The sequence below is a fragment of the Calypte anna genome, chromosome 1 (assembly GCF_003957555.1).
Source record: "Calypte anna isolate BGI_N300 chromosome 1, bCalAnn1_v1.p, whole genome shotgun sequence".
Classification (NCBI taxonomy): Eukaryota; Metazoa; Chordata; class Aves; order Apodiformes; family Trochilidae; genus Calypte; species Calypte anna.
The window spans coordinates 194686697-194713623 of NC_044244.1; the positions used below are offsets into that span (position 1 = coordinate 194686697).

Below are 26927 nucleotides of genomic sequence, written 5' to 3' on the forward strand. Positions count from 1 at the left end.
GGCTTTGGGGTGACAACTTTGCTGTGTCCTTGGGTTTGTGTCAGGTTTAGAGCGTGGCCTTCGTGTGTCAGACAATCCTTTTGCTCTGAGGTGGGTCCAAAAGTTTCCTGAGATGGCTTGAGGCAGGAATGTGGTCGGGTTCAATTAGCTGGGAAGGATTTTCCCCTGGGAACAGCAGAACCACCTTCTTCTGGTGCAGAACCGGGCCAGCCCTGGTGAGTGGGGATGCTGTGGGGTTAATAAACAGAGGAACTTCTGCCCAGCAGCACAGCAAGCATCCTTCCCTCCCTTTTCCTCCCTTCCTTGCCGGGATGTTTTGCTCCAAGGTCTGAACTTTAACACCAGCAGCTTGGGGGGGCAGCGCTGGGGGCTTCTCCTCGGTGGCCGTCCAGGACCCCCATCCTTTGTCCGGCCTGAGTAGTTTTCCGCGGAGCTGCCGGGCGGAGGTACGCGAGCTGCAAACCTCTTTTCTTCCCCCTTTTTGGCCCACGGACAAAATCTTCCCTTGGAGACGATGCTGGCGGCGCTGCGCTGCCCTCCGTGGGGTGGGGTGGGTGGGGCCGGGCCGGGTCCCCTCCCACGCGGCATCCTCAGCTCCGCAGCTCCCCCCGGCAGCGCAAGGAGCTGCTCAGGCATGCGGAGGAGCAAAGAAGGGACCCGGGACAGGGTGTGCAGAGCTGCACAAAGGAGGAGTTATGGTCAGAGAAATATCCCCCCCCCTTCCTAAGCGCCTTTTAAAAATTATTTTTCAAATTTTTAAAAATTATTATTATATTTTAGTTTAGTTTAGTTTTATATATTTCATTTTATTTATTATTATTTCATTTTATATTATTATTTTTTATTTTATTTTATTTTTATTACTGTTTTATTTTATATCATTTTTATTGTTTTATTTTACTTTATTTTAGTTTCAATTTAATTTAATTATTTTATTATTTTATTATTATTTCATTTTATTGTTATTATTTTATTTTATTTCATTTCATTTTACTTTATTTTATTATTATTACTTTATTTTTATTTTTATTATTTATTATTTTATTTTATTTTATTTCATTTCATTTTACTTTATATTATTTTATTTTATTATTTTATTTTTATTTTTATTATTTATTTTTATTTTTTATTATTTTAATTTTATTTTATTTCATTTAATTTCATTTTATTTTATTTTATTTTATATTATTTTATTTTATTATTATTTTATTTTTATTATTTATTATTTATTTTTTGTTATTTTTATTTTATTTCATTTAATTTCATTTTATTTTATTTATTTTATTTTATTTTATTTTATATTATTTTATTTTATTATTTTAATTTTATTTTTATTTATTTATTATTATTTATTTTATTTATTTTATTTCATTTCATTTCGTTTCATTTCATTTCATTTCATTTCATTTTTTTCCCAAGCAATTTATGCCCCCTTTTCCTCCCACTCCAGGCAAACCTTGGAGCCGTGGAAGCATTTATTTTTTTTTTGCCTCCCCCCTAGGGCTTCTCAAAGGTGGGAGAGAAGCAACTTCTTGGGAAGCTGAGGGTCCCCCTGGGGCTGTGCCCCTCGTGGGGAGCCCGGGGATGCTGCACGGCCACAAGCAACGGGGAGGACAAAGCTCACCAAGGGTGGGGAGTTGGGTTACACCCAAACTGCTCCTGCTGAGCCCCCATTTCCATGCTTGACCTGAAGAAGGGGGTGCCAGCCCTGAGGCACCCCAAGAATGAGCTAAGGGGGAGCTGTGATGAATTTATGGGTTAATTATCAGCTCTGTGAAGGAGCTGGGGCTCAAAGAGGGGAGGTGCTGCTGATGGATCTGCTATCAACAGGCCCAAAACCGTGTGGGGTTTGTGCCCATTTCTGGGCTGCTGGGGAGGTGTTCTTAGGTCAGAGCTTTCTTACAGCAGGAGCCATCCAAATACACCCTGGGAAAGCAATTCCTGGGGAAAAAAAAGAAAAATTATCTGAGAATAGGTGAATAGCTACTTTTTTAGGTAAATTTTTAAATGTTTTTTAGGCCAAACTGGACCCTGTTCACATTTTATTACAGAGGGAGACCAGAAAACAGACACGGACGTAGAAAACTATGTTGTGCTTGGCTCAGCATGTGATAATGGATTTGGGGAATTCTTTGCTGTCCTCAGCCAGAATTCCCTGCTCCTCCATCACCATCAGCTTCAGCAGACAGCATTTGCTGCCAACTGGAGCTTTGGGTTGGACATGGGTCACTTTTTCCTTCCCTTGGGACTGGAGTGACTCCTGCCCAGGGCACTGAGGGCTGCTGAACCCTCAGCTTTAGTCCAGCTTTTGTTCATCAAGTTTTATCCATCAGCTCTTGTCCATCAGCTTTAGTCCTTGGGACTATGGAGACCCAGGGCTGGCATGGCCTGGTGGCCACCAGGCAGGCTGGGCTGGTGGCTGTGGTGGCCATTTGGTGACCTTTGGTGGAATAAAGCTGTGGCAGTTCCTGGGGTGACAGTTGGGGCTTTCTAGAAGGAATCAGGGGAGCTGCAAACGTTTTACAGGGACAGTTGGGCAACTGAATCCCAGAAGAGGAGCAGAACAGGCTGTGAGGAGCTCTCTAGAAGGTAGGTGGGGTGTAGAAAGAAGCTCTCAGTCAAAGGATAATTTAAAGCCAGATGGAATAACCTCCTGTTCCCCCTCAAAGGAAAAATTCCTTGGCCAAAATTGTCCCTGTCTGGGATTTTGCTCCTTGCAATGGGGGGTTGCTGGTGGTGGGGAAACCTCTACAGAACTGAAACCACTTTGCCCTTTCAGGAGGTTTCTGAGTAATAACAGTGGGCAGGAAGATGCCTGAGTCCAGCCAGAGACGTGGCATTTGGGAGAAGTCTTTCTCCACCCCTTCTTTTGCTTCTTTTTTTAATTATTTTTTTTTTAGAGCCATTATTCATCAGCTTTATTCAAAACATTCATTTTGCTTCTAGCAAGCAAGAGGGAAAAATCTATTGTAGTGCCATGAGACCCTTTTATAAACACAATGATTCCCCCTTGTCTGTTTCCACAAAAAAGAATGAAAGCATTTGCTGAAGCCCCATTGTAAATGCTCTGAGGGTTGGCCAGTGATTTCCTGGGCACACATTTGTTAATAGAGCCCCAAAAGTGCTTTGAAGATGAAGAAAACCAGCTGTAATTTCTAATGATGGTGATTATGATGAAGCAAGATTTGTGGAACTAGTTGTGGGCAGTGAATCAGCACCAGGGACTAACATGACAGAAGTACCTTGAAGGAGTAGAGAGGCACTGAGTGATTCTGGGGGAGAGGAAAAAGTGATCTGTGTGAAATGGGGTTCAATTTTGGAGCTCTATTTCCTGTGATGGAATAAAGCCAGGGCTTAAGATGCCTTTTCTACCCTAAATTTTCATGACCACTGTATGGTTTTGTATCAAGGTGACTAGATCTCACCTTGGGATGAGACTTATTCACCATGTGTGTAGAAGTTTGGGGCTGGCAGGAGTGTTACCAACCCCAGATCACTCATGCCCAGCAATGAGGGTTCCTCAAGGACTTGTCAAATTGTCCCCACCAAATCATTTGTTTGCCTCATAAGATCTTGCCTGAAAGCATTTAAATGCAACCACAGATAAATCCTGGGCTTAGCAAATACTGGGACACATCAACCATTGCCAGCACAGCTCCTGCTCAATGTCTGTCCCTTCTGTGGTGGGGATAAGTCCCTGTGAATTCTTAATAAATGCAGGATTTTGGTTGTATTTGTAGGTTAATTTAGTTGAAATGTGTTTAATGATTCATGAATGTGGTGGCATATTACAAAACACAGGGCAGAAACCTTACTGGAAACCTCCTCATCACTTTTGGAAACCACAGCCATTGCATGTTGGGGTTGTACTATGACAAAAGAATTGGAGAAATATTGTTCCCAGCAGAAACTCCTTGTTTCCCCCTTCTCCTTCCACATTCATTCATTATTCCCTGTGGTAAGCCCCTGTTATTTCTCTGTGCTAATGGATTTTAACCTCAAAGCTGGCAGCTGATCAATTCCTGAGACACCCTTTTTGTCCCTGTTTGTCCCAGGCTTCACATACTCCCTGGGATCCCACACAGAAGCAAAGGATAATTGGGGCTTATAAAGAAACTGTTGGAAGTCTTAATGATGAATTGCAATTATTAACTGCCTTGGAAAGGGAAGGATATAGAGTATATACCCCATCACAAGGAGCTTATGATTAGCTTTATTTTATTTGATCCTTTTTCATTTCCTGTGTTAAACCTCAGTAATGCCCTGAAAAAGAAACTTAAGGCAGATGATGGTGAAGTAAGAGGGATCCCAGGCTGTGATCCGGAGCCTTGGGCAGAAATGCAGATTTAAGGGATGCTTTTCTTGAGCTTTTCTGACTGATGCAAGGTCTGCATGTGGCTCGTGGTGATGGTGATCAACCAGCAGCTTGCCAAGAGGTTTATTTTATTCTTTGGCATCTGTTGGTGCAATAGTGTGGAAGATTCTCAGGTGGAAGGGCAGGAAATAATGCCTCAAAGAGTGGTATTATGGCATCAGAAGTCTGCACACAAAGGAGCTGCAGATGCTGGAGAGACTCAGCAAAGGCTCAAGGCGCCTTTTCCTTCTGGTATGGGCTTCACTTTCTCTCCAGATCCCTTGGAAATGGTGATATGAACAAAGTGAGCATCAAGCCTGTCTGCTGCCATCCTGTGCCATGAAGATGCTCAGGGCAAGATGGCCATGCTCAGATGCTGAGAAATTACCATTCCCATGTCCCTTGGCTGATGGTACCCATGGTTTTGTTGTGTTTTTTTTTTTTTTTTTTTTTTTTGGTTGGGTTTTTGTTGTTGTTGGTTTTGGGTTTTGTTTGGTTGGTTGGTTTTGTTTGATTTGCTTTGTTTTTCCAATTGTCTCCTTGCAGCTGACTGGGAAATGTGTTTGTGATACCTGAGATCGTGTGGGAGAAAGCTGGGGAGATGGAGGAGAAAGGAAAAAAAACCCCAAACCTAAACAAAACAAACAAACAAAAAAGCTATAGGGCAATGCCAGATTTGGCTGCTGTACCTGTTTACCCTTCAAAAGATGGATACCCCAACTCCAAGCACCAAAAAAAATGGGAACACTCTCTCTTTGCTCATGCACTGGCCTCAAGCAGGCTCAGCTTGCAGCATCTTCTGCATTCAGCCTGTGCAGCTGAATCTGTTCTGCTTTTTCTCCCCTGCTCCTTCCTCCATCACCCCCCAGGGCTGTTTCTTATGCTTTTCATCACTGTTAAGCAGTGGAAAACGATCAGCCCTTTAGCATCCTGGAGGCTCTTATCTAGGAGTAAACAAAGTCTCTGTTGGCAAGGGAAAGACCTGAGATCTCTTGGGTTTATGGAGCTGAAAAGCATGTGGTACTGCTTTCATGGTTCACTTGGTAAGGTCCCAAACTTGTCTTTCCTACTGTTGGTTTTCCTGCTTGCTCTTTGCATGGTGAATAGTGTTTCCCTCCTCCATCCACAGAGGGGACCTCTAAGAAAGATGGGGACAAGCATTTAGTAGGGCCTGTAGTGATAGGAAAAGGGGTGATGGTTTTAAACTGATAAAGGGGAGAATCAGACTTGAAATAAGGAGGAAATCTGGTACAACGAGGGTGGTGAAACACCAAGCCAGGTTGACTAGAGAAGTGGTGGATGTCCCATTTCTGGGAACATTGGTTGGGGCTCTGAGCAACCTGATCTAGTTGAAGATGTCTCTGCTCACTGCAGGGGGGATTGATGAACTTTAAATGTTCCTTCCAACCCAAATTATTCAGTGATTCTATGATTTATCCTTCCTACTGCCTTCAGAGTGAAGTCTCCCAAATATATGCTGAGCTGGGGACTAACAATAGGACAAGGGACAATGGTTCTAAACTGGAGCATGAGTTATATAAAGATAAGGAAGAATTTTTTCCCTGTGAGGGTGATGGAGCCCTGGCCCAGGCTGCCCAGGGAGGTTGTGGAGTTTCCTTCTCTGAAGACATTCAAATCCCACCTGGATGTGTTCCTGTGTCACCTGCTGTAGGTGACACTGCTCTGGCAGGGGGATTGAACTTGATGATTTTTCAAGGTCCCTTCCAACCCCCCAACTCTCTGTGATTCTATTGTCTTCCTGATCCCTGTCATCTCTTTCCTTTGCATCTACACACAAGCACTGTCTTCTCCTAGTGCCTTCATTTCTCAGTTCCCCATAGCTGTGGGGCAGAATGGCTCAAAGGCTCTCATTTTTCAGGTGAGCCCTAGACCCAGAGGCAGCAGGAGAAGCCATGGGTCAAGTCATGATCTGGAGCTTGGCAGGGTGGTTTCTGCTTTGGAGGAGAGCTTGCTGAGCTCAGCAGATGTGTTAAAATGGGTTTATTGGATTCCCTGGTCTTTAGCTTCTGTCGGTTCTGTTCCTGGATGGTGAGTGCCAGGTCCTTTGTGAACAGACATTTTTGAGCAGAGAAAGCTTCATCCTCAGTAGCTCTCATTCCCTGGTCAGCTCACATCAGAGAGGAAAATCAGATGCTGATAAAGGATGGGAGAGAGTGAGGGGCTCTTTCTTACAAACAGCTCCATAGAATCATTTTTCTGAGCACAGAATCTGTGAACTCAGAAGCCTAAACCTAAGCCTCATAAGTGCCATTTACCAAGGGCTGGGTGCCACCATGCCCTGAAGACTTTGTGTAGGGTCAGTTCTTGGACAGGGTGTCCCCTTTGAGCACTGAAGGCTCTGAGGTGTGAGCCCAGGATCGATACCTTGCTCTGGCATCCCAAAGAAAAGGAAAAGGATTGCACCATGTTCATAACAGCTTCCTGCTGTCCTGTTTCTGATGTACATTCAGATACTGCATGGCATCAAAAAGCTCCTGTACCCCAACTGTACCTTCTCCTCCTGCTAGAAAGAGCCTTCCAAACTCCAGGGTCCTGAAATGCTCCTGAAGTAACAACACGTTGTAACTTCAGCTTAATGTCACTGACCTAAGAGTAATTTGCCTCTGGGGACCATGTATCTCCTTAGCAGGCCAGGTTTTATGTAGAACAAGATATTTCCATTCACTTGAGTGGAGATATGTCAGAAAGCATCTGTTTTCAAAAATACAAGTTGTGTCTGGATTTATTGCCTCTCTGGGATGCTTTGACACTTTGCAAGGTGCAGAGGAGCAGCTGGGTGAGGTAGCTCTTTCAGTTGAGTCCTGGAAGAACTGGGATAAGGTCTCTGGGCAGAAGAAGAGAAGATACAGGTCAAGGAACAGGGAGGGTTGGATATTGCACCAGCAGAAGCCAGAGCCCAAAGCAGGGGACAGTTTATGCTCTTTGCTTCTTTATATGAAAAGTCTGACAAGGCTGCTTATTGATCTGGTACCCTAAACATCCTCGCAGTGTGGTCCTTGGGGATTCAGAAAATGTGGGACATGAAGGTTTTTTCTTGTCTTTGGCAAGTCTGATGTTTGTGAGAAGATCAGGGGTTGGGGGAGGTGGTGAGTTTCTCTCTTCCTCCCTTCCCAGCCCCTCTTTCAAATCCCCTGGGCTTGGAGAGATGACTTGTGTGGGAAGATGAAGGCAAGAGTTCATGAAATCCCTCATTACAGAGAAGTTCTTATGTTCTCTGGTGCATAAAGGTGAAATCACCTTTTCCTTGACACTGGGGGTTTCGGATGACCGAAGCCAGATGATGTTTGATATATGGGAGAAATGGGATGCTGCAAGAGTAACCAGTGCTATGGATAGACAGATCTGCCCTGGAGAGGCTGTGGGTTGTTCATCACATCCTGATATGGCTACTACCTGCCAAAAAACATGGGAAATGCAAGGAAAATCCGAAATAGCAGGGGACTGTGGTCACCATACAAGGATGCTCTGAGAAGGAGAAAGCATGAACTACAAGGAGACACTAGAAAACCTGGGCTTGTTCAGTCTAGAAAGTGTTTAAGGGAACATATCCATAGTTTTGTGAGATATATAACAGAGGAAAGGCCAAAGCTGTTCTTTATATCTACCATGAGGAGCAGATGAAGTAGTGGGCTTAAACTGGACATGAAGCACTGGGAAAAAACTTTAATGTTTAAGCTGGTTAGGACTGGATCAGCCTGTCCTGGGAGCTGGTAGGATCTCCATCACTGGCAATTTTTATGACTAACTCAGATTTACCACCTTGCACCAGCCAGATGGAGCAAACAGTGATTCGAGGTCTCCATTATCTCTGTTTTCCTGTCAAATCCTCTGTGCTCAGAGGCAAATATTGATGTGTGAGCCTCGTGCCCACACCAGGAATGTCAGCAATGAACCTCCTGACATTCTGCCAGCAAACATGATGGTTTTGACCCAGTATCTGAATTCTTCTTGCTGATGGAGAAGGGTTGGGCAAGAATGGGTGCTGTGATTCAGTGATGGGGGTTTAGGGATCCTCCTAGGTGGTAACCAACACTGCAGCCCCATGGTGAGTTACACCCTTCTGGTAGAGCATTGAAATATATGCAGAAAGATGTGGCTGGGTTTCTGCCAGGCTGCTGAAGACAGCAGGATCAGTTGTCACACTTGTCACCTGTGCCACTCGCTGGTGGCAAAATGCCCACCCCCTGTCTGTGCTTTGGGTAATTCAAGAGCAGGGGCACCATCTTGCTACATGAGACTGGCATCAATTTTTTACCATGGGGTGACCTCCTGATGCCCAGATCTGATACTGCTGAGCTTCTAGGAGTGGCTTGACCCCATCATAGCCAAACGTGTGGGATTCTCTCTGAGTGTCCTGGAGGGACAGACACATCTGTTTCAGGAAAAGAATTCAGGACATGGCATGCTTGGGTACTGCTTAATTAGTAATGGTCCAAACTGAACCCCCTTTTGTTTCATTCACCTGGAGTCCTGTGTCCAGTTCTGGAGTCCCTAGCATCAGAAGGACACAGAGGTCCTGGAAGGTGTCCAGAGGAGCCACTGAAATGCTCAGAGGGCTGAGCACCTCCCTGGGAAGCCAGGCTGAGGGATTGGGGCTGTTCAGCCTGGAGAAGAGGAGGCTCCCAGGGGAGCTCAGAGCAACCTTCCAATATCTGAAGGGGCTACAGGAAAGCTGGGAAAGGGCTTTGGACATGGGGGGGGATAGGGAGAGGACAAGGGGAAATGGTTTAAAACTTGAAGAAGGGAGATTTAGGTTGGATGTTAGTAAGAAAGTCTTTGGTGTGAGGGTGCTGAGCCCCTGTCCCAGGTTGCCCAAGGAAGCTGTGGCTGCCCCATCCCTGGCAGTGTCTCAGCCCAGGCTGGATGGGGCTTGGAGCAACCTGGGCTGTGGGAGGTGTCCCTGCCCATGCAGGGGTTGGAACTGGGTGATCTTTAATTCCCCTTCCAACCCAAACGATTCTGTGATTCTTTGATTCATTTCCACCCTTTCTCCTTGCACTCCAGCTGCCAATTGGCTGGGATATTTGGAATGGGTATCAGGGATGTGTCACCTCAATATTAATTTGTGTCTTATGTCTCTGCTTTATTTGTGCTTTCTGCAAGGTGAGCAGTTTCTTGGAAGTGTGAATTTACATGGATTTATCCACTGATTTCCACAAAGACACACTGGGCTGGGAGTTATTTGCAGACAATTTATGTGTGTGTTTCCTCTAGGTAATTAACACATCAAATTGTTCATTGTACATGTAATTGTTATTACATCACATAAATGAGGGAAATTTGTGTCCTAAGCTGAGACTTTGCAGCCAGATGTGCCTGAATTTGAACATGGTTGGTATGAACTCCAGGATATGATGTGGCACCTTCTTATGCAACAGATAAATGTTTCTTCCAAGCCCTGAACTCTAAAGAGGTGCTGCTGCTGCTGCTCCTTTGTATGCCCTCACAAGTCTTTTTTTTTTTTTTCCTAAATTTTTCTTGGGGTCTTGACAATTGCCTGCAGGCTCAACTGCTCTCTGCTGGCACCATCCCCTGTGCTATTTGCTTCACTGCTAACCACATCAGTTTCAATTTACCACCAAGATCTTGGTTTTTCAGAATCTTGATTATGAAGAGATCTCTTGTGTCTTTACAGTAATTCTCTTTAGAAAATCTGTGCCAGGTAAAGCTATTTCAGTCAGGAAATAACTGTATTTTTTTTTAAGGGATCAATCTCTGCAGTGGTGTAGTTTTCCTAGGGTGAAAGGCAAGTTTACCTGGAGAGTTTATTCCCTTTCCTACCTGGAGTAGTTAAACTAGTAGCAAGTTTCAGGCAGGCCACAGTGATGTTGAATCAGTTCCCATGGCTAAGCCCAGGCTCAGGTTCATCTGACACAATTCATATTGGTCAGATTGAAGAGGACCCTGTGCAACCTGGTCTATCCCTTCCAACCCAAACCATTTTATGATAACTTGGGAACCTGTATGGAGTGCTCAAGTCAGTGATTTCATTTTCCAGAACTCTCTGTGTAGTCCAAGGGAGGCAGAGGTGCCCTCAGAGGTGATTCAGAGCACCTGAGTCACAACCAGGAGCACCACCAACTACTGAGGGGACTTGCAGTGACCATGCTTCTGTCTTAGACATCTCACTTGGGTTTATATAAAATGAGGTGGAGTGTCCTCAGCACTCCTGCCTGCTGGGTGCAGCATCCTCTTGAGAAATCTTTTTTTTTCCTTCTTCTTATACGAAAAGCTTCCCCAAAAGGGACGGAAATTCACAGTTCCACACGAAACTTGTCATCTTCTTTCAGGAGGAAGATGAGATAAAGCCACTCAGATGGAGACCAGTTCCACCAGCCTCAAGAGGCTCAAATTTGGGAAGCTGAAGGTGGTGAGACGGCGTTTGCTGCAGAGATATGAGCACCAACCCTTCATCTCCTGCCTGGCTGGGCTCTACAGCTGCCGCTGGAAGCGGTACCAGCGCAGAAGGACTGAGCCTGGGAAGTGCTGCTGCAAGCTGGTAAATGAACTCCAAAACACCCCAGGCATTGAGTTATGTGAAGGGAAAAGTCAGTTCAAGCTGATGAATGTCATGGGTTAGAGGCATCTCATCATCATTTGGAGCCCACCAAGATCTGTTGGGTTGTTAGATTGGGCTCTAAGGGGAAGATTTTTGAATTGTAGCATTGTCTGGGTTGGAAGGGACCTCAAAGATAATCTGGGTCCACCACCACTACCATGGGCAGGGACATCACCCCACAGGTTGCTCAAGGCCCCATCCAACCTCTCCCTGAACCCTTCCAGGGATGGGGCAGCCACAGCTTCTCTGGGCAACCTGGGCCAGTGTCTCTCCACCCTCACAGGAAAGAATTTCTTCATAATGTCTAGTTGAAATCTCCCCTCTTTCAGTTTGAAACCATTCTTCCTTGTCCTATCACTCCATGCCCTTGTAAAAAGCCCCTCCCAGCTTTTCTGTAGTCCCTTCAGGTACTGGAAGGTGCCTTAAGGTCTCCTCAGAGTGTCCTCATCACCAGCTCTTTTCAACCTATCCCCATAGCAGAGATGCTTCAGCTCTTGGACCATCTTTATGGCCTTCCTCTGGAATTTTCTCCAACAGCTCCACGTCCTTCTTGTGTTGGGGACCCCAGAACTGGACTCAGAACTGCAGGGACATCTCACAATAGCAGAGGGGGAGAATTGTGCTTGATATATCAGTGTTTCCATGGCAGAGTCAGTTTGTCTGTGCCACTGTGCAGCTAAGAAATGTGGTGACAGGAAAGGACCTTGCTCCAAACCCTCCTGACCAGTGAAACATCTCCAAGGCATTAATGGATTAAATTAAAGATGTAAAATCTGTGATGGGTGTGCAGTAAGAATTCCAAAGAGGGCTTCTGCATAGTGCAGTTCCCTCTTGTGAGCTGGTAAATGCCTTGTAAAGTCAGAGAACCACAGAATGCCAGGGGTTGGAAGGGACCTCTGGAGATCATCTTGTCTCCAGCTGGAGCAGGATCCCCTTGGGCACTCAGGAACAAACCCAGGTGGGTTTTGAATGTCTCCAGGGATGGAGACTCAACCTCCCTGGGCAATTTGTTCCAGTGCTTTGTTACCCTCAGAGTCAAGAAATATTTTCTCATATTCAGGTTAAATTCCCTATGTGCCAGTTTGTGACCAATGCCCCTTCTTCTGTCACTGGACACCAAAAGGAAGTGTCTGGCCCCATCCTCCTAACACCCACCCTTTAGATATTTATAAATATTTATGAGATGCCCCCTCAGTCTCCTTTTCTCTAAGCTGAACAGCCCAAGCTCTCTCAGCCTTTCCTCATAGGGCAGATGCTCCAGTCCCTTCATCTCATGTCCTGTTCTGGACTCCCTCCAGTAATTCCATGTCCTTCTTCAACTGAGGAGCCCAGAACTGAACCCAGTGCTCCAGGTCAGGCCTCACCAGGGCAGAGCAGAGGGGGAGGAAACCTCCCTTGACCTGCTGCCCAAACTCATCTTAAAATTCACCCCAGACATTGGCCCTCCAGGGCAAATTGTTGTCCAACCAGGACTCCCAGGTCTTTTTCCCCAGAGCTGCTTTCCAACAGACCAACTCCTAACTTGTACTGGGGTTGTTCAGGAGGTCTTTTCCCTGACAATAAAAACTGCAGAGCTTTGGAGAACTTTCCCCTGGTCACAAGGGAGAAGAAGGGAAGCCCTCTCCATATCTTCTTCAGGATGTCCAGCACTGAGCCATGTGTTTTAGGGACAGCTTAAAAGCATCTGCTGTTTATTTTGGTTGCTTTGCAGTAGATAAGGCTCTGACCACTTGTCCTTCCTCTCCTTCTCCAGCGGGAATGTTTGTTTTTCCCATTGCTAGTTGGAGCTTTCTGCCTTTCTCTGGTCTTTTTGTACATGTGCTGTGAAGCAAAAAATGACTACAATAACTTTGACTGGTAAGTACCATCTTTTCCTCCTCTCCCACTCCTTAGGCAGGTTCCCAGATAAGCACCCCAGAAGAGATAAGCACCTCAGCACCTGTACTGCACTTGAGCCACAAGATAAAGATTTGGCTCCTTAAACTCTTAGTTACAGCATCCAAATTGGATGTCCAGTGACTTCAGAGGTACTGAGGCTCTGCCCTTTTCTTGGCTACAATTTTTAGCTGTAAGTGTGAATTTGGGAGGACAGGGACAATCATCAGCACAAAAATTGTGAGTGAAGGGGAGTAAATAGCTCTTTCACTCTGAGTCTCCCCTCCTGCCCCATTCCCCCTGGAGAAATGTAGTGGCATTGCACCAGCTATCCCACCTAAAGAGAAGTGCATGTTCCCAGGCAAGAAATAACCAGCAGAACATCATCAACAGCTACTCAAATCTGACTTCTAAACTTATATTAAACCATAGTATTTTGGGGAGGAAAGATGTAATCATGTTATGCATCCATATTAAGCCTTTGGGTAAAGAGTAAAACTTCCCCCTCTCTCTCTCCTAGAGCAATCCCTCTGAAGCTCCTCCAGCTTTCTGGTTATTTTCTCCTTCAAAACCTGACTCAAATCCCCTTTTTTCTGCAGTGCCCTACAGAAGTAGCCAAGGTGGGCTCTAGGCCTTGTCCTCTTACTGTGTCCCCAGGCTGCTGGTTTGTCTGCAGCCATGTCCTGTGTCTTACAGACAGACTGGGAGCTCTCTGGAGCAAGGCCAGCAGGTGGTTCCTGCTTTTTACCACCCCAGCACATTGGGGTATTAGTCTAACATAATCATAGATTTTTGAGAAGAGGCTTTTAACCACTTTTGCATGGTTTAGGGTGGGTTTAGTCCTCCCTTTCTCTTTGTTTTATCACTTTGAAAAATTAAGAATCTCAAGGAACACGCTCCTCTCCAGTCCATGGGTTCAACACAAACATCATTAGACTATTTTATTGGTTTTTTTAGGTATAACTATGGGAACCTGGGCTTCTGGTTTCTCTGGTCCCTTGTTCTCCTGATTGTATCTGCAGTCTTGTTTGTGTACATCGCCCTGTTATTGGTAAGTAAAGTTTCTTGTAAGCTGACCATGATTTATAGTCCTAAAAAGAAAAACAGGGATGGTTTTCATGGGTCAGACCAAAGCTCAGTCTAGCCCCCTGGATGATCCCTAGACAATGGATACCTGTGGAAGTTTGGGAACACGAGTGCTTATGGTGTTTTCTCTCCACACCTGCCTGCAGATGAGCAATTTCAGTATGGGGTTCTCTGAGCTAGATGTAGTTTCTGTGATTTATTTTGATGATTTTCTTTCCATGAAGCTGTCCAGTGTCTCCTCAAACCCAAGCCAAGATATTCCAGCAGTGGCTGCATCTAGGAAACAAAGATTTTTGTTCTGACAGTAGGGAAGTACATGGCTCTGAGTCACAAAGCAGTGGTGATACCTCATCAAAGCTGAGTTATTCCTCTAATCCTGGATCAAAATGCTCATTAGAAGAAGGTGAACATTATCACTGAAGCTGCCTTGACTCACTATGCTTTGCTGGAGAGTTTTTCTTCAGGGAGAGACTACAGATGGGGTCACCAAACGCTGCTGAAGTTCATACCCAAAGAGCCAATGTTCCCAAAATCTTTACTTTTCCCATTGCAAGAATATTTCTGTAGGCTTCTGACCAAAGCTGTCTGCTTTAGGGACTGGAAACACAGCAAATGCAAGTGCTCTTAAACTTTCTATTTAGTCATTTTTTTCTCAGTTCTTTCTCTCCTATGGACCCCCCCCCAGCTAAAGACAGCTCTGCATCTGGTTTTCCACCCTGTGCATCCAGAACTATAAGATAAGAAATCATTTCAAGTCCAAGCACAAGAGTCCATGTTTATTCTCCAGCCTACCCCAACTTTCATTTTGAAATCCCAGGTGCTGAGGGTGAGGCTGTGGTTTTCACTCACCTCTGTGACCAAGACAACCAGTTTTTATCATCAATTCCTGCTGTACTTACCCAATCCATGATGTGTCATCATATAATCAATCTGTAAATTGCTCATGGCAGGGAATCTCTGTTTGCTTTGTTCACCTGGTGTCTCACACAACAGGTTTCTGAGGTCCTTTGTCTTTGCTGAAGTGCAGATAAAGAGTGGTTTTATTCCAGTGCAAGCAATAACACACCAACCAGATAAATACAATAACTTCTTGGCCACGCTCACAGTGATCAATAGCATCATAAAAGCCGTGGACTAACTTGGCTCTGAGTAGGACAAACAACAGTCTTTAATTACAAGGATTTTTTTTTACACCCTGGTGGCTCTAGGGCTCAAAATGGATCATTCAGCAAAGCCCACCAGGCTTTCCCAATGGCCATGGGACAGTTTGTGTGGCTGGGATGCTACTTTGGGAACTCAGAGCTTTGCCAGAGATGGTTCTGTGATGTAGAGACCTTTATGACCTTAGCTCAGCAGCCTGTGGATCTGGAGCCAACCTCAGGATCAGACTAACCTGTCATCATAGCATGTGCTAGAAAGGGAGTTTGTAGGATTTTTTGGGCTTGAGCTGGTGTGTCAGTTCAGTCATGCTCTGTCTGGATCCAAACATCAGCCACTGTCCAAGCAGTGGACTTTCTGTGAGAAGTTTCATGGTTTTGGCAGCAGTGATGTGACAGCTGGAAGCTCTTAGGGCAGGTGGTGGGCAAAGTGAAGCCAGAAAGGAAGATGGAAATCTGAGGTGAAATTGGTGTCCTGTGTGGTTCAGTTCAGTCTTGATCCCACTCTGTGTTGTGTAGACACCTCCTCTTCACCTCAGCATTTCTGTTCTGTTTAATGATGCAAATAACAGCACTTGCTTTCCTCAGGAGGGTGAAACATAGAGAAACCTGAAAGAATACAAGGAGTCTGGGTGCCATCAGACAAATCCTCCAAGAGAAACACCTCTGCTGTGGGGACAGCCCTATGGTGAAGGTCCTTTTGCTCCTCACTTTCACAAAGCTGTTAAGTGACCCACCCAAAGCTATTGGATATTTCTAAGGGCACTTGCCCTGCTTGGTTGCATCTCCATGGCTTCATGTCTCATTTGGCATGATTGCTCCAGGCATCTGTGCTGAGCAGTGGGCATAGGGTGCCATGAGGGACCAGGCTGTCAGAGCTGTTACCTAAACTGGATTAGGTCTTGAAGGAAAGGGGAGCAAGGAAAGTATTTACCACCACCAAGAAGTTGTGGATGTCCCAGGCCTGGAAGTGTTGAAGGCCAAGTTGGATGAGGCTTTGAATGACCTGGTCTAGGGGGAGGTATCTTTGCCCATGGCAGGAGGTTGGAACCAGGTGATCTTGAAGGCTCCTTCCAACGATCTTGAAGGTCCCTTCCAACCCAAATCAGGATTCTATGATTCATGCTCCCACTATGTCAAAGTACTTATGTGATGGTGACATGTCTGCCTGCAGGATCTTGTGACAAGAACCATGGCTTGGCCATGTTCATCCCAGCAGAGCTGCTTTCAGAGAAGGACTTTGCATCGATCCACCCCTCCCATCACTGCTCCCAGAGCTTCCCCATCACAGTGTTTGGCCTTTCACTGTAGCCTTTGAGTAACTAGCAGAGGACTTAACATCCTCACAGGCTACTAAGTGCAGCTCAGCCCTTCCACATCTAACTAGATCTGTCACTCTGGGTGCTGGATCTCTCTAACACATTTCAGACCACATGGTTGCCCCAACGCTGACTGACATCCCACGTTCTGGTTGAACAGTGTTGGATGGAGATTTATCCCTGTGCTGTTGCAGGAAAGACTGGGAACCTCCACCTAGGGAATGTTTCCTTGTGATGTTTTGCATCAGCAGCCCGTGACATCAGAAAACTGAGTATTCTGGTGGCCCTTTGGAGCAGAGAGATTTTATAGCAACCTGTGGCTGATCTGGTTTTGTCTGTGAGCACCATAACCTCTTCTTTAATGATGACACCCAACCAGAGCCCTCATGTCTTCCTCCATTGTGAACCACTGAAGCAAACACTCTTCTCTCCATGGGTGGCTGAACAAAAAGCTGCTCAACAGTTTGCTCTCTGCACAAAGATGCTCCCCATCCACAAACCTCATGGTAATTTATTTTCTTCAGACGATCAGTTTCAATTAATCCCATTGTGACCACTCTGCAAGATGCTTTTCTCATCCCCATCAGAGCTAAAAGGCCCAGCTGAGGGGATCTCATTGCAGAACAGCTCATGCCCAGTGGAGATGAAAAAAACTTTTCTATTTTGGTCTTTAAATGCCAACTAAATATTTTAATCTCTGCAGTTCAACCACACTTCTTCCAAGGGTTCTGATGAGGTGATTCATGACTGTACACTCAAAGGGGCTCAGGTGTGTTTTGGCTTCTGGAAAAACACACTCAGGGTGTTGTGAGTTGTTGAGTGGAGCTGCTCCAAGGCAGAGCTGATCTTAGCAGATCTCAGCTAATGAGGGGGTTTCCCTTTTTTGCTTTTCTCTCCCTTCTTTGCCTCCGTCTTCCTTAAGCAGACCAACCACCTCCAGGGTATTCAGCCTCCTGAGCTGGAAGTTAAGGACAGAGAGCAGCAAAACTCCCCCAATAATCCAGGAGAAAGCAGTAAATGACCTCTTGTGGCATCTGGATCTACCTGAGAGTATTGAGGGAGCTGGCAGAGGAGCTCATCAAGCTTCTCTCCATCATCTACCAAGAGTCTTGGTTAACAGGGGAGGTCTCAGATGACTGGATTCTTCCCCTGTACTCAGCGCTGGTTAGGCCACACCTCGAGTACTGTGTCCAGTTCTGGGCCCCTCAGTTTAAGAAGGATGTAGAGGTCCTGGAACAGGTCCAAAGGAGGGCAACCAGGCTGGTGAAGGGACTCGAGCACAGGCCCTATGAGGAGAGGCTGAGAGAGCTGGGGCTGTTCAGCCTGAAGAAGAGGAGGCTCAGGGGAGACCTCATTGCTGTCTACAACTACCTGAAAGGAGGCTGTAGCGAGGTGGGAACTGGACTCTTTTCACAGACGACCTTCAACAAGACAAGAGGACACAGTCTTAAGTTGTGCCAGGGGAGGTTTAGGTTAGATATTAGAAAGAATTTCTTCACGGAGAGGGTGATTAGGCTATGGAATGGACTGCCCGGAGAGGTGGTAGATTCTCCGTCCCTGGAGACATTTAAAAAAAGACTGGATGTGGCACTCAGTGCCATGGTCTAGCAACTGCTCCGGTGGGTCAAGGGTTGGACTAGATGATCTCTGAGGTCCCTTCCAACCCGGCTAATTCTATGATTCTATGATTCTATGATTTGTAGGCTAAGAAAGAGCTGAAGGTAGTCCATTGGCACTGAAGTTTAAAAAATTATCTCAAACCTCTGTCTTTGAGAGATGAGAGTACCACAGAAGTTTTGTGTTGCTGCATTTTTACCAGTTCCCTGTAGAGACCTGAATTCTGTTCACCTAAAGCAACAGAAGTTTTAGGTGAGCTGAGTACCAACCTTCATGTCCTCATGGTTGTAGGTTCAAACCAGCACAGTGTCATTCCCATGCTGAAGAAGAGTGGGGTTAAAGTGGGTTAAAGTGGGGTCATTTGTCCATCCTTTTGCAGCATAACCTTGTGGTCAGGGATTTTTTTTTGGTTCCACACCAAAGGAAGGAGACAGAGGTGCAGTCCCCCTTGCAGCAAATCCACCTCTCTTTCCACCAGGAGTCATCCCTTAATTATCCCAGTGCAGGCAGATGTTGGAAGGGAGACACTTCCACACCTCATACTAAAGAAAAGAAGAATGCAAACGTTGGAGGCTGTAAGATTCAGGGAGATGATGGGGCTGGCAACAAGAGGGACCTTAGCTCTGGCCTCAGCACTAACAGTTGGACATACAGAATCATAGAATGATTTTGGTTGGAAAAGACCTTTAAGATCACCAAGCCCAACCATTAACCCAGCACTGCCAAAATCACCACTAAACCATGTCCCCCAGCACCACATTTATGCAGCTTTTAAATCCCTTCAAGGGTGATGATTCCAGGGCCTGGCGACCCCTTCAGTAAAGAAATTGTTCCTAATATCCAATCCAAACCTTCCCTGACACATCTTGAAGCCATTTCCTCGTGTTCTACTGTTTGAAGGGACCAACAGAGAGAGAAGAGACCAACACCCACCTTGCTACAACCTCCTTCCAGGTAGTCATAGGCAGTGTTTAACCTCAGTCTCCTCTTCAGACTTTTTGGTTACCCAAACCCACACGTCTGTGTGCTTGTAGTAGACAGTCCCAGGATACATTTGGAAGCAGTTTGGAAGAGCCAGACTTGCTGGTGCTGGTTTGAAAGTCCTGCTCTAGGTGCAAGCTTCTGGGACATTGCAAGCAGCAGCTGCTCCCCAAGGAAGAGCGTGTTGGACAGGTCCTGAAGCAGCTTTTGAAGAGCAGGATGAAACTGGGAGGTTGTGGTTTGATTGTTGAGCTTCAGGGATACATTGAAAGCATAGAAAACTCAGGCTAACTGTGTACACAGAGGACAGACCTTGCCCAGATCACATCAACTCCCTGGTCCATCAAGACTTGGTCTTTCACACTGACCAGACGTGCAAGAGTTCTTTCTTTACCCTCTGAGGATGGAACCTGGTGATTACTCTTCTTGTAAAGTGATAATGAGATGTTGTTTCCATCCATAAAAAATGAGCTCACCCTCTGATGGCATTCCTAGATGTGATGCATCATTCATACAAAACTTGTCCTGCAGTAGCAGGGGAGAGTCCAGTTCAGCCTGGTCTTTGAAATCAGTGCTTGGCTGTACCTTAGGCAAGGACCTGGTCTTTGTGTAACATGGCTTGCAGAAAAAAGGATAAAGGGTCTTTTTTCTTCTTTTTATTTTTTTTTTCCAAAACAGCTTATTTAAATAAAACTGGCTGAAGATCTTCAGCTGTAATTCAATTCTCTATGAACTGCTCTTGTGGTTACTCATCACGTCCTGGGTGGAGGATTCAATTAAAGGAGGCTAATGTGTCAAGAAGCACTTAAAGCTGATCTGTATTCTTGCTGAACTTGTATCTCACTTCAAATCATCATGATCCTGGAAATAGAGCATGTTTGCAGGTGGTGGAAAGCTGGTTACATTCCCTTGTAGCTGTGTTTTGAGAGAGCAGAGCCCCTTCCCCTGAAGCTCTATATCCTGCTTTCACACAATCCCAAGGTGCTCCAGTCTGGAGGAACCTGGATCATAAATGATCCTTCTCAGTAGTGTCTACTAACAGATACTTTTCTTTAAGTACTGGTGATACTTGTCCCCAGATCTGTCCCTTACAGTGGATGGGAAGCTTGCACCAGGCACTCAAACTCCTGAGCACAGCCCTGGGGGTGTTCACAACAGCAAGGGACTTCTCCTGGTGAAATTCATCCCCAGGTTCATTGAACCCGCAGCAAGTTTGCTGATGAAACCAAGCTGTGCAATGTGGTTGACATGCTGGAGGAAAGGGAAGCCATCCTGACAGGTTTTGGCCCATGTCAACCTGATGAAGTTCAATAAGGCCAAATGGAAGGTCCTGCATGTGAGGTGGGGCAATCCCAAGAAAATATGGGGAGAAATGGAATGAGAACCGCTCTGAGGAGAAGGACTTGAGGGTGTTGATAGATGAGAAGCTTGACATCAAGTCAAGCCAGCAGGTCAAGGGAGGGGATTTTCCCCCTCTATTCTGCTCTCACGAGAATCCCCTTCCATGCTGGGTCCAGTTCTAGGGTTTTACTTGTGTGTCAGTGGGCATTGGATATCATGACGGACCACACTGTTAGAGCTGTTACTCAAATAGGATTTGGTCTTGAAGGAAAGGGGAGCAAGAAAAGTATTCACCACCACCAAGAAAGCTGTGGCTGCTCCATCCCTGGAAGTGTTCAAGGCCAGGTTGGATGGAGCTTGAGCAACCTGCTCTACTCAGAGGTTCCCTACCCATGGCAGGAGGTTGGAACTGGATGATCTTGAAGGTCCCTTTCAACCCAAACCATTCTATGACTGGTTGCTTAGCTTTGGGCCAATTAGAAGAAACTCTTTATCAGCCATGGTCTGGCTTTATTCCTCCTTTGCTTCTTGTTGTCTGAGGTCTCTTAGCTTGTCTCCCTGGCTGGAGTTTGCTCTGTGCCTCACAGGAATTTTTCCCAAGGGTTTCAGACATGACAGTTAGGGAAAGGAACATGCCAGCCACCAAGAACTGGAGTGCTTCCATCTCCAAGGCTGTTCCCCCTGTTCTGAGATGTGTCTGTGTCTCCTGGTTCCTGTGATTATTGTGGAAGCATTGACTCCTTTGCTGTCTGCTCTGTGTTTTTGTGGTGCTTTGGAGTAATTTTGTAGTTCCTGACCCCTCTCTCATGGTTGATAAGCCTCTAATAGACTAGTTCAGACCATAGCAGATAGCCCTGGCCAACAGTTCTCTTTCAGGTGTTGTTCTCACAAAGTAAAGTAATTAAAAGTGTGAACCCCAAAGCACCCAGTTATCTGCTCCCCATGGAAGGGCTTTGATCCTGCAGGACAGCCTTGATGTTTGCTTTTTTACTTTTTTATCAGAAGCATTTTTACTGTAGCAATGACCTCTCCATACACCTGCCCTGCCAACAGCCTTGGCATTGTGCAGGAAGACCTGGTGTAAAGTGGCTTCCCAATGCAAAAATAATTCCACAAGTACCCCACTGAACGTGCTTCCTCATCTTCTACCAGGATGCCAACAATTTCTTCTTGATTTCCCAGGTCCTAGCGATGTGTTTGATTGCAGAAGGTCAGCAGCTGTACCTGCACTGGAGTCACAAGGTGGGGAGGGTCAGGGCTTTCTGGTAACTCGAATCCATGCTTTAAATCAACTGCATCTGTGGTGTTTCTCTGATTAAAAAAAAAAAACCAATCAGATTATGGGAGAGAAGGAAAAGAGGGAACAGGTTAATCTAAGGAGGCATTAGATGCCATAAGATATCCATAGATATCCATAGATATCCATTATGGTTAGATGCCATAAGATACCATAAACTTTAGGTATCATGATATATCCACCTGAGCTGATCACCTGAACACCTTTTGCAGTCATCAGAGGGAAATTAAACCTCTGAGGATGCAATACATCCAGCTGCTGGTCACAGACCTCTAAATTAAGATAACATCACCCTTAAAGTACCTTCTCCCCCCAGCAGCTTGCAGTGACTCAGTCAGGTGAAGATGGCTGTGTTTGGTATTTCTGTCTACATGTGGTGACAGGAAGACAAAAGTGAAGTTTTCAGATGGAACAGAGCTCAATTTTCTGTAGCAGATTCCTGCAGCAGTCAAGCAAGTGGCTGCTGTCTCTGCAGAGGAGAAGGTTTGGCTTTTCCAAGGCATCCTCATGAGTTTTGCTTTTTGATCTTTGGGTGGCTTGGGAAATGCCACCAGGAGTTTTGAAGGTGCAGAAACAAATCCTCAGGGAGCTGTTGCTGCAAAAGGGTGCATTAGAATCACCTTCCTTGAGAAGTTCTTGAGGTCACAGGAGGCATTTAAAAAATGAGCCCCTAAGAGGGAATGTAACATGGTGGCAAGTGTTGTAGTGAAGGGAGTAACTGAATATGCAGATACTTGATCCTGTTTCTTCATTTCAGGAATGGAAACGTGGTCATCTTTACTATTGAAAACTGGCTTCCAGCAGAACCAGAAAGATGTAGAACGAGTTGTAAAAAAAAAAAAAAAATGGAGCTGCATCCTTTGTGGAAGAAATTAGGGCTGGATTATTAAGGTGTTGATCTGTAAGATGTCCCTGAAGAATAGTTAAAGACTTAAATAGTTAAATCCATCCTTTTGTGGAAGAAATCAGGGCTGGATTATTAAGGTGTTGATCTGTAAGATGCCCCTGAAGAATAGTTAAAGACTTGGTCCCAATTCTAGCAGAATTTGCTCTTAGTTCTCATCAGGCAGATGATGTACCAAGAACCATCACCACGGAGCAAGAAGCTGAAAAATAGACTGAACTACACCCTCTTTTTTTTTTTTTTTTATTAAAAAGTGAACTCTCATCTCTTTGTTATGAGAGTATTCCTGGTGCTGAGTCATATTGCAAAGCAGCTCAGAGCATAAGGAAGCTGCATTGCTGGGTGGAATTCATCACTCCTGAATAAAACCATCTGCAGGTCAGGGATTTCTGTGGTCTCAAGTTGCACCAGGGGAGGTTTAGGTTGGATGTTAGGAAGAATTTCTTCACTGAAGGGGTTATCAGGCATTGGAACAGGCTGCCCAGGTCAGTCATGGACTCACCATCCCTGGAGGGATTTAAGTCATAAGACATAGTGCTTAGAGATATGGCTTAGTTAAGGACTTATGTTAGGTTAATAATTGAACTCTATGATCTTGAAGGTGCTTTCCAACCAAGGTAATTCTGTAAATCATGTAAGCTGATCATCTGGGCTCCATCTACAGAGAGAGAGAGAACTTTTCCATCATAAACCAAGTGGGAATGGTTCACCTCTGGAAATTCCTCTCTTTCTCCAGTGATTAGAGAGAGAGCCCTGAGATCTGAGTTGGATACCCAAATCTTCAGATCAGTCTTGCCATACAGAAAAGCCAATGGATAGCTCTGATGATCTGGTTTTAGTGCCATTGAATCTCTCTCTCTCTCTCTGAACTGGAATAGTCAAGCTCATGAATCCTAAACTTATCAAGACCAAGCTGCTCAAAGAAGCCTGTGAGTGAAATGGGTAGCACACCCAGGGCAGAAGTGCTGCAGCTGATTTATTTCATTGTTTTGTCTCCCCAGATTGGGACTTTGGTTGTCCTGGGCTTCTCAGTCACATCCCTCTTCGTCATTTCCTTACTCTGGGGAGAACAGTGGCAAACTGTCCGTCTGTCTTTCCAGGTAAGAGGAGCTGGGAGGCTGGTTTGAAAGAAAAATCTTACTTGTGGTAATTATTGGAAATTGTTTTAATGCAGGTTGTTGTTTACATGGGTTTTCCTGGCAGGGTACTACATGATTTTGAGCAAAATTTTTCCATGATTTAACATTTCTTGTTGGGAGGAAGGAAGTCAAGACCCGAGGCTGAGTTTCATGATGTACCACCCCTCTGTTTGGGAAGACACATCCTTTTTTTTTTTTTTTTTTTTTTTTTTGGCAAAAATGCTGTAGATCTGCTGTTAATTTCCAGATGCCCAGGGCAGGTAAATCAGACCCCTTTGGCTAGTAGGCTTGTTGAAACAAAAGCTTTCTCCCTAATCAGCTCCTACCTGTCCATCAGCTTTAACATAAGCCCAATTTCAGTTTTCTGTGACTCAGAAGCACTTTATCTCTTGAAGACAAGACTGCAGGAACTTTTTGGTGGAGAACACTGGTGGCTGGTCTAACCAACTCAACTTTCAGCAGGTCAGAAGCTGGAGGTGAGAGCTGCCCAGTGATGTTTTGTGTTTGACTGTGCAGGTCCCCAGATGTATTGGATAGGAAGAAGTCTGTAGCCTTTGGTTACCCAAAGACTTTGGTTACTTGCAGAGTTAACTGGGGCCCAGCACCTCTCCTCCATGTGCTTTACTGCTTGTGAATGTTGGGAGAGTGATGCATAGGAACTGGGAGAGGAGTCACAGATGTGGTCTTGGTAGAGTGGGGTTAATTCCTGCTCAACAGAGTTTGGTTGTAGGAGGTCAGTGGACAACACCCAGATGAATATAATCAAAGTATTGCCATTTATTGAGGGTAGTGGTAGCCCTTTTATACACAGTCAGGCTGATAACATAATATAAGCATATTGCTGGTTGGTACAACACATTCTTCATATGCCACAGGGCACTATCTAACTGATTAAATACAATTGTTTATGTGCTGTCTATGAGATGCTTTCCCATCCTGTTATTCTTACTTTCTGCTACCAACTCCCTTATTTTTTGCCTGTAGCTGATCTTTTAGTAACCTTGCAGCTTTGGCAATGCTAAGTAGTCAGGATTGCTCACATGTCCATTTTCTTCCAAAAACTCTTCAACATTTGGTAACCATGGGACTGTGCCCTGGCAAAGGTAATGAGAAACCATCAGCTTCACCTCCCCCTCACAGAGGTGGAGAAGGAGACATAAGAGCCTCTGGGTTCCCCACAGGTGCTCTTTACTTTTATTATCTTTAAGGTCCCTTCCAACCCAAACTGTTCTGTGATTCTATGCTTTTGAGTGTTCAAAGCCCTTTGAGGTGCTTTGTGTGGCCTCCTGCTGATGTTCCCAAAGGACACACATCTCCTTTAGATCCTGTGTCAAGTCCATTAGCCCTGCAAAGCTATCTCAGATATCCTGGACATCTCAGATGGCACCTCTGTTTATGCAGCTACCCAAAGGTGTTGGTATCAAGTGTCTGAGGCACACAGTATCACATGCAATAACATCTCCCAATGACTGCTGCTTTCCTCAACCCTTCCAGCTTGGAGAATCTGGCCTGGACTAAGCAATGGGAAGGGCTTGCAGCTGGATAGGTTTTTTTATTTTTAATTATTTTTCTTATATCACAATAGTTGGTAACATAAAGGGGTAGATACCACATCTGATCACTCAGGTTTGTTGACATCAGTTTAATGATTCAGCTGCTGTCTTGGTGTGGAGATAACTGTTACCTGGATGGGATTGGATTGGGTTAGATTGGGTGAACCTGGCTGCTCCCTGGAAGATGCTCACAGGTTGTGGCATAGCAGTAATGAAAATTGTGTCCTCATGTCCTACTCTCTACCATTTAAAGGTTTTTAACTGTGTCACAGTTTAGCAGATCTGGATGGACCAAAAAAGCAGGAGACAGAATCGCTTTTCATTGTCCCCCTCTCCCTTCCTAAGGGAAGATGAAAGGGAAATAAAAGGAGACTTAAATAAATAAAAGGAAATAAAATGGGAGACTTTAAAATTGGAAACTGAAACAGGTTTACTAGAACAAAAGGGCAGTGACACGTGGGAGAAGGAATAAATATATACAAATATATATATATACACAAATATACAAAGCCCAGTCTTGATGATGGAAGGGATTGAGAGAGCTGCTGATGTTATTGCCCTCCCATTTTACATCATTTCTGAAAGATCATGGTTAACAGGAGAGGTGCCTGAGGACTGGAGGAAAGCCAATGTCACTCCAGTCTTCAAAAAGGGCAAAAAGGATGATCCAGGCAATTACAGACCAGTCAGCCTCACCTCCATCCCTGGAAAAATGATGGAGCAGCTCATTCTGGAGGTCATCTCTAAGCATGTGGAAGAAAAGGTTATCAAGATTTCCAAGGGAAAATCATGCTTGACTAATCTGATAGCTCTCTACGATGTTGTGACTGAATGGGCAGATGCAGGGAAAGCAGGGGATGTAGTCTGCTTTGCCCTTAGCAAGGGTTTTGTCACAGTCTCCCATCACATCCTTGTGAACAAGCTCAGGAAATGTGGGATAGAAGAATCAGCAGCAAGATGGATTAAGATCTGGCTGCATAATAGAGCCCAAAGGATGATGATCAATGGTGTGGAGTCCAGCTGAAGACCTGTGACCAGTGGAGTTCCCCAAGGATCAGTGATGGGTCCAGTCCAGTTCAACATCTTTATCAGTAACCTTGATGATGGGACAGTGTCTTCTCAGCAAGTTTGCTGATGACACAAAGCTGGGGTGACTGGCTGACACTCCAGAAGGCTGTGCTGCCATTCAAAGGGACCTAAACAGGCTGGAGAGTTGGGCAGGGAAAAAGGTAATGAATTACAAGGGCAAGTGTAGAGTCTTACATCTGGGTAGGAACAACCCCAGGTACCAGTACAGGATGGGGGCTGAGCTGTTGGAGAGCAGTGAAGGGGAAAGGGACCTGGGGGTGCTGGTGGATGGAAGGATGCCCATGAGCCAACAATGTGTCATTGCAGCCAAGAAAGCCAATGGCATCCTGGGGTGCATTAGAAGGGGGGTGGCCAGTAGGCTGGGAGACTTTCAGCTCCCTCTGTATTCCGTGAGGCCACATCTGGAATCTTGTGTCCAATTCTGGGCCCCTCAGTTCCAGAAGGACAGGGAACTGCTTGAAAGAGTCCAGAGCAGAGCCACCAAGATGATGAAGGGAGTGGAACATCTCCTGGTGAGGAAAGGCTGAGGGAGCTGAGGGGCTCTGCAGCTTGGAGGAGACTGAGGGGTGAGCTCATTAATGTTCATAAATATAGTGTTCATAAAGGGAGAGAGCCAGGAGGATGGTGCCAGCCTG

The 26927-nt window shown here is 45.4% G+C and overlaps 1 protein-coding gene across 1 annotated transcript in view; it reads left to right on the plus strand.

Annotated features, from left to right (window-relative positions):
* The window catches only part of GDPD4 (glycerophosphodiester phosphodiesterase domain containing 4), a 44139-nt gene that overhangs the window by 5158 nt on the left and 12054 nt on the right, over positions 1-26927 (plus strand). The window contains exons 2-6 of the mRNA XM_008495199.2: positions 10666-10874; positions 12688-12791; positions 13767-13860; positions 21493-21552; positions 23513-23611. Coding sequence (XP_008493421.1) covers positions 10692-10874; positions 12688-12791; positions 13767-13860; positions 21493-21552; positions 23513-23611 — 540 coding nt within the window. The 5' untranslated portion in view covers positions 10666-10691. The remainder of the gene's footprint in view (positions 1-10665; positions 10875-12687; positions 12792-13766; positions 13861-21492; positions 21553-23512; positions 23612-26927) is intronic.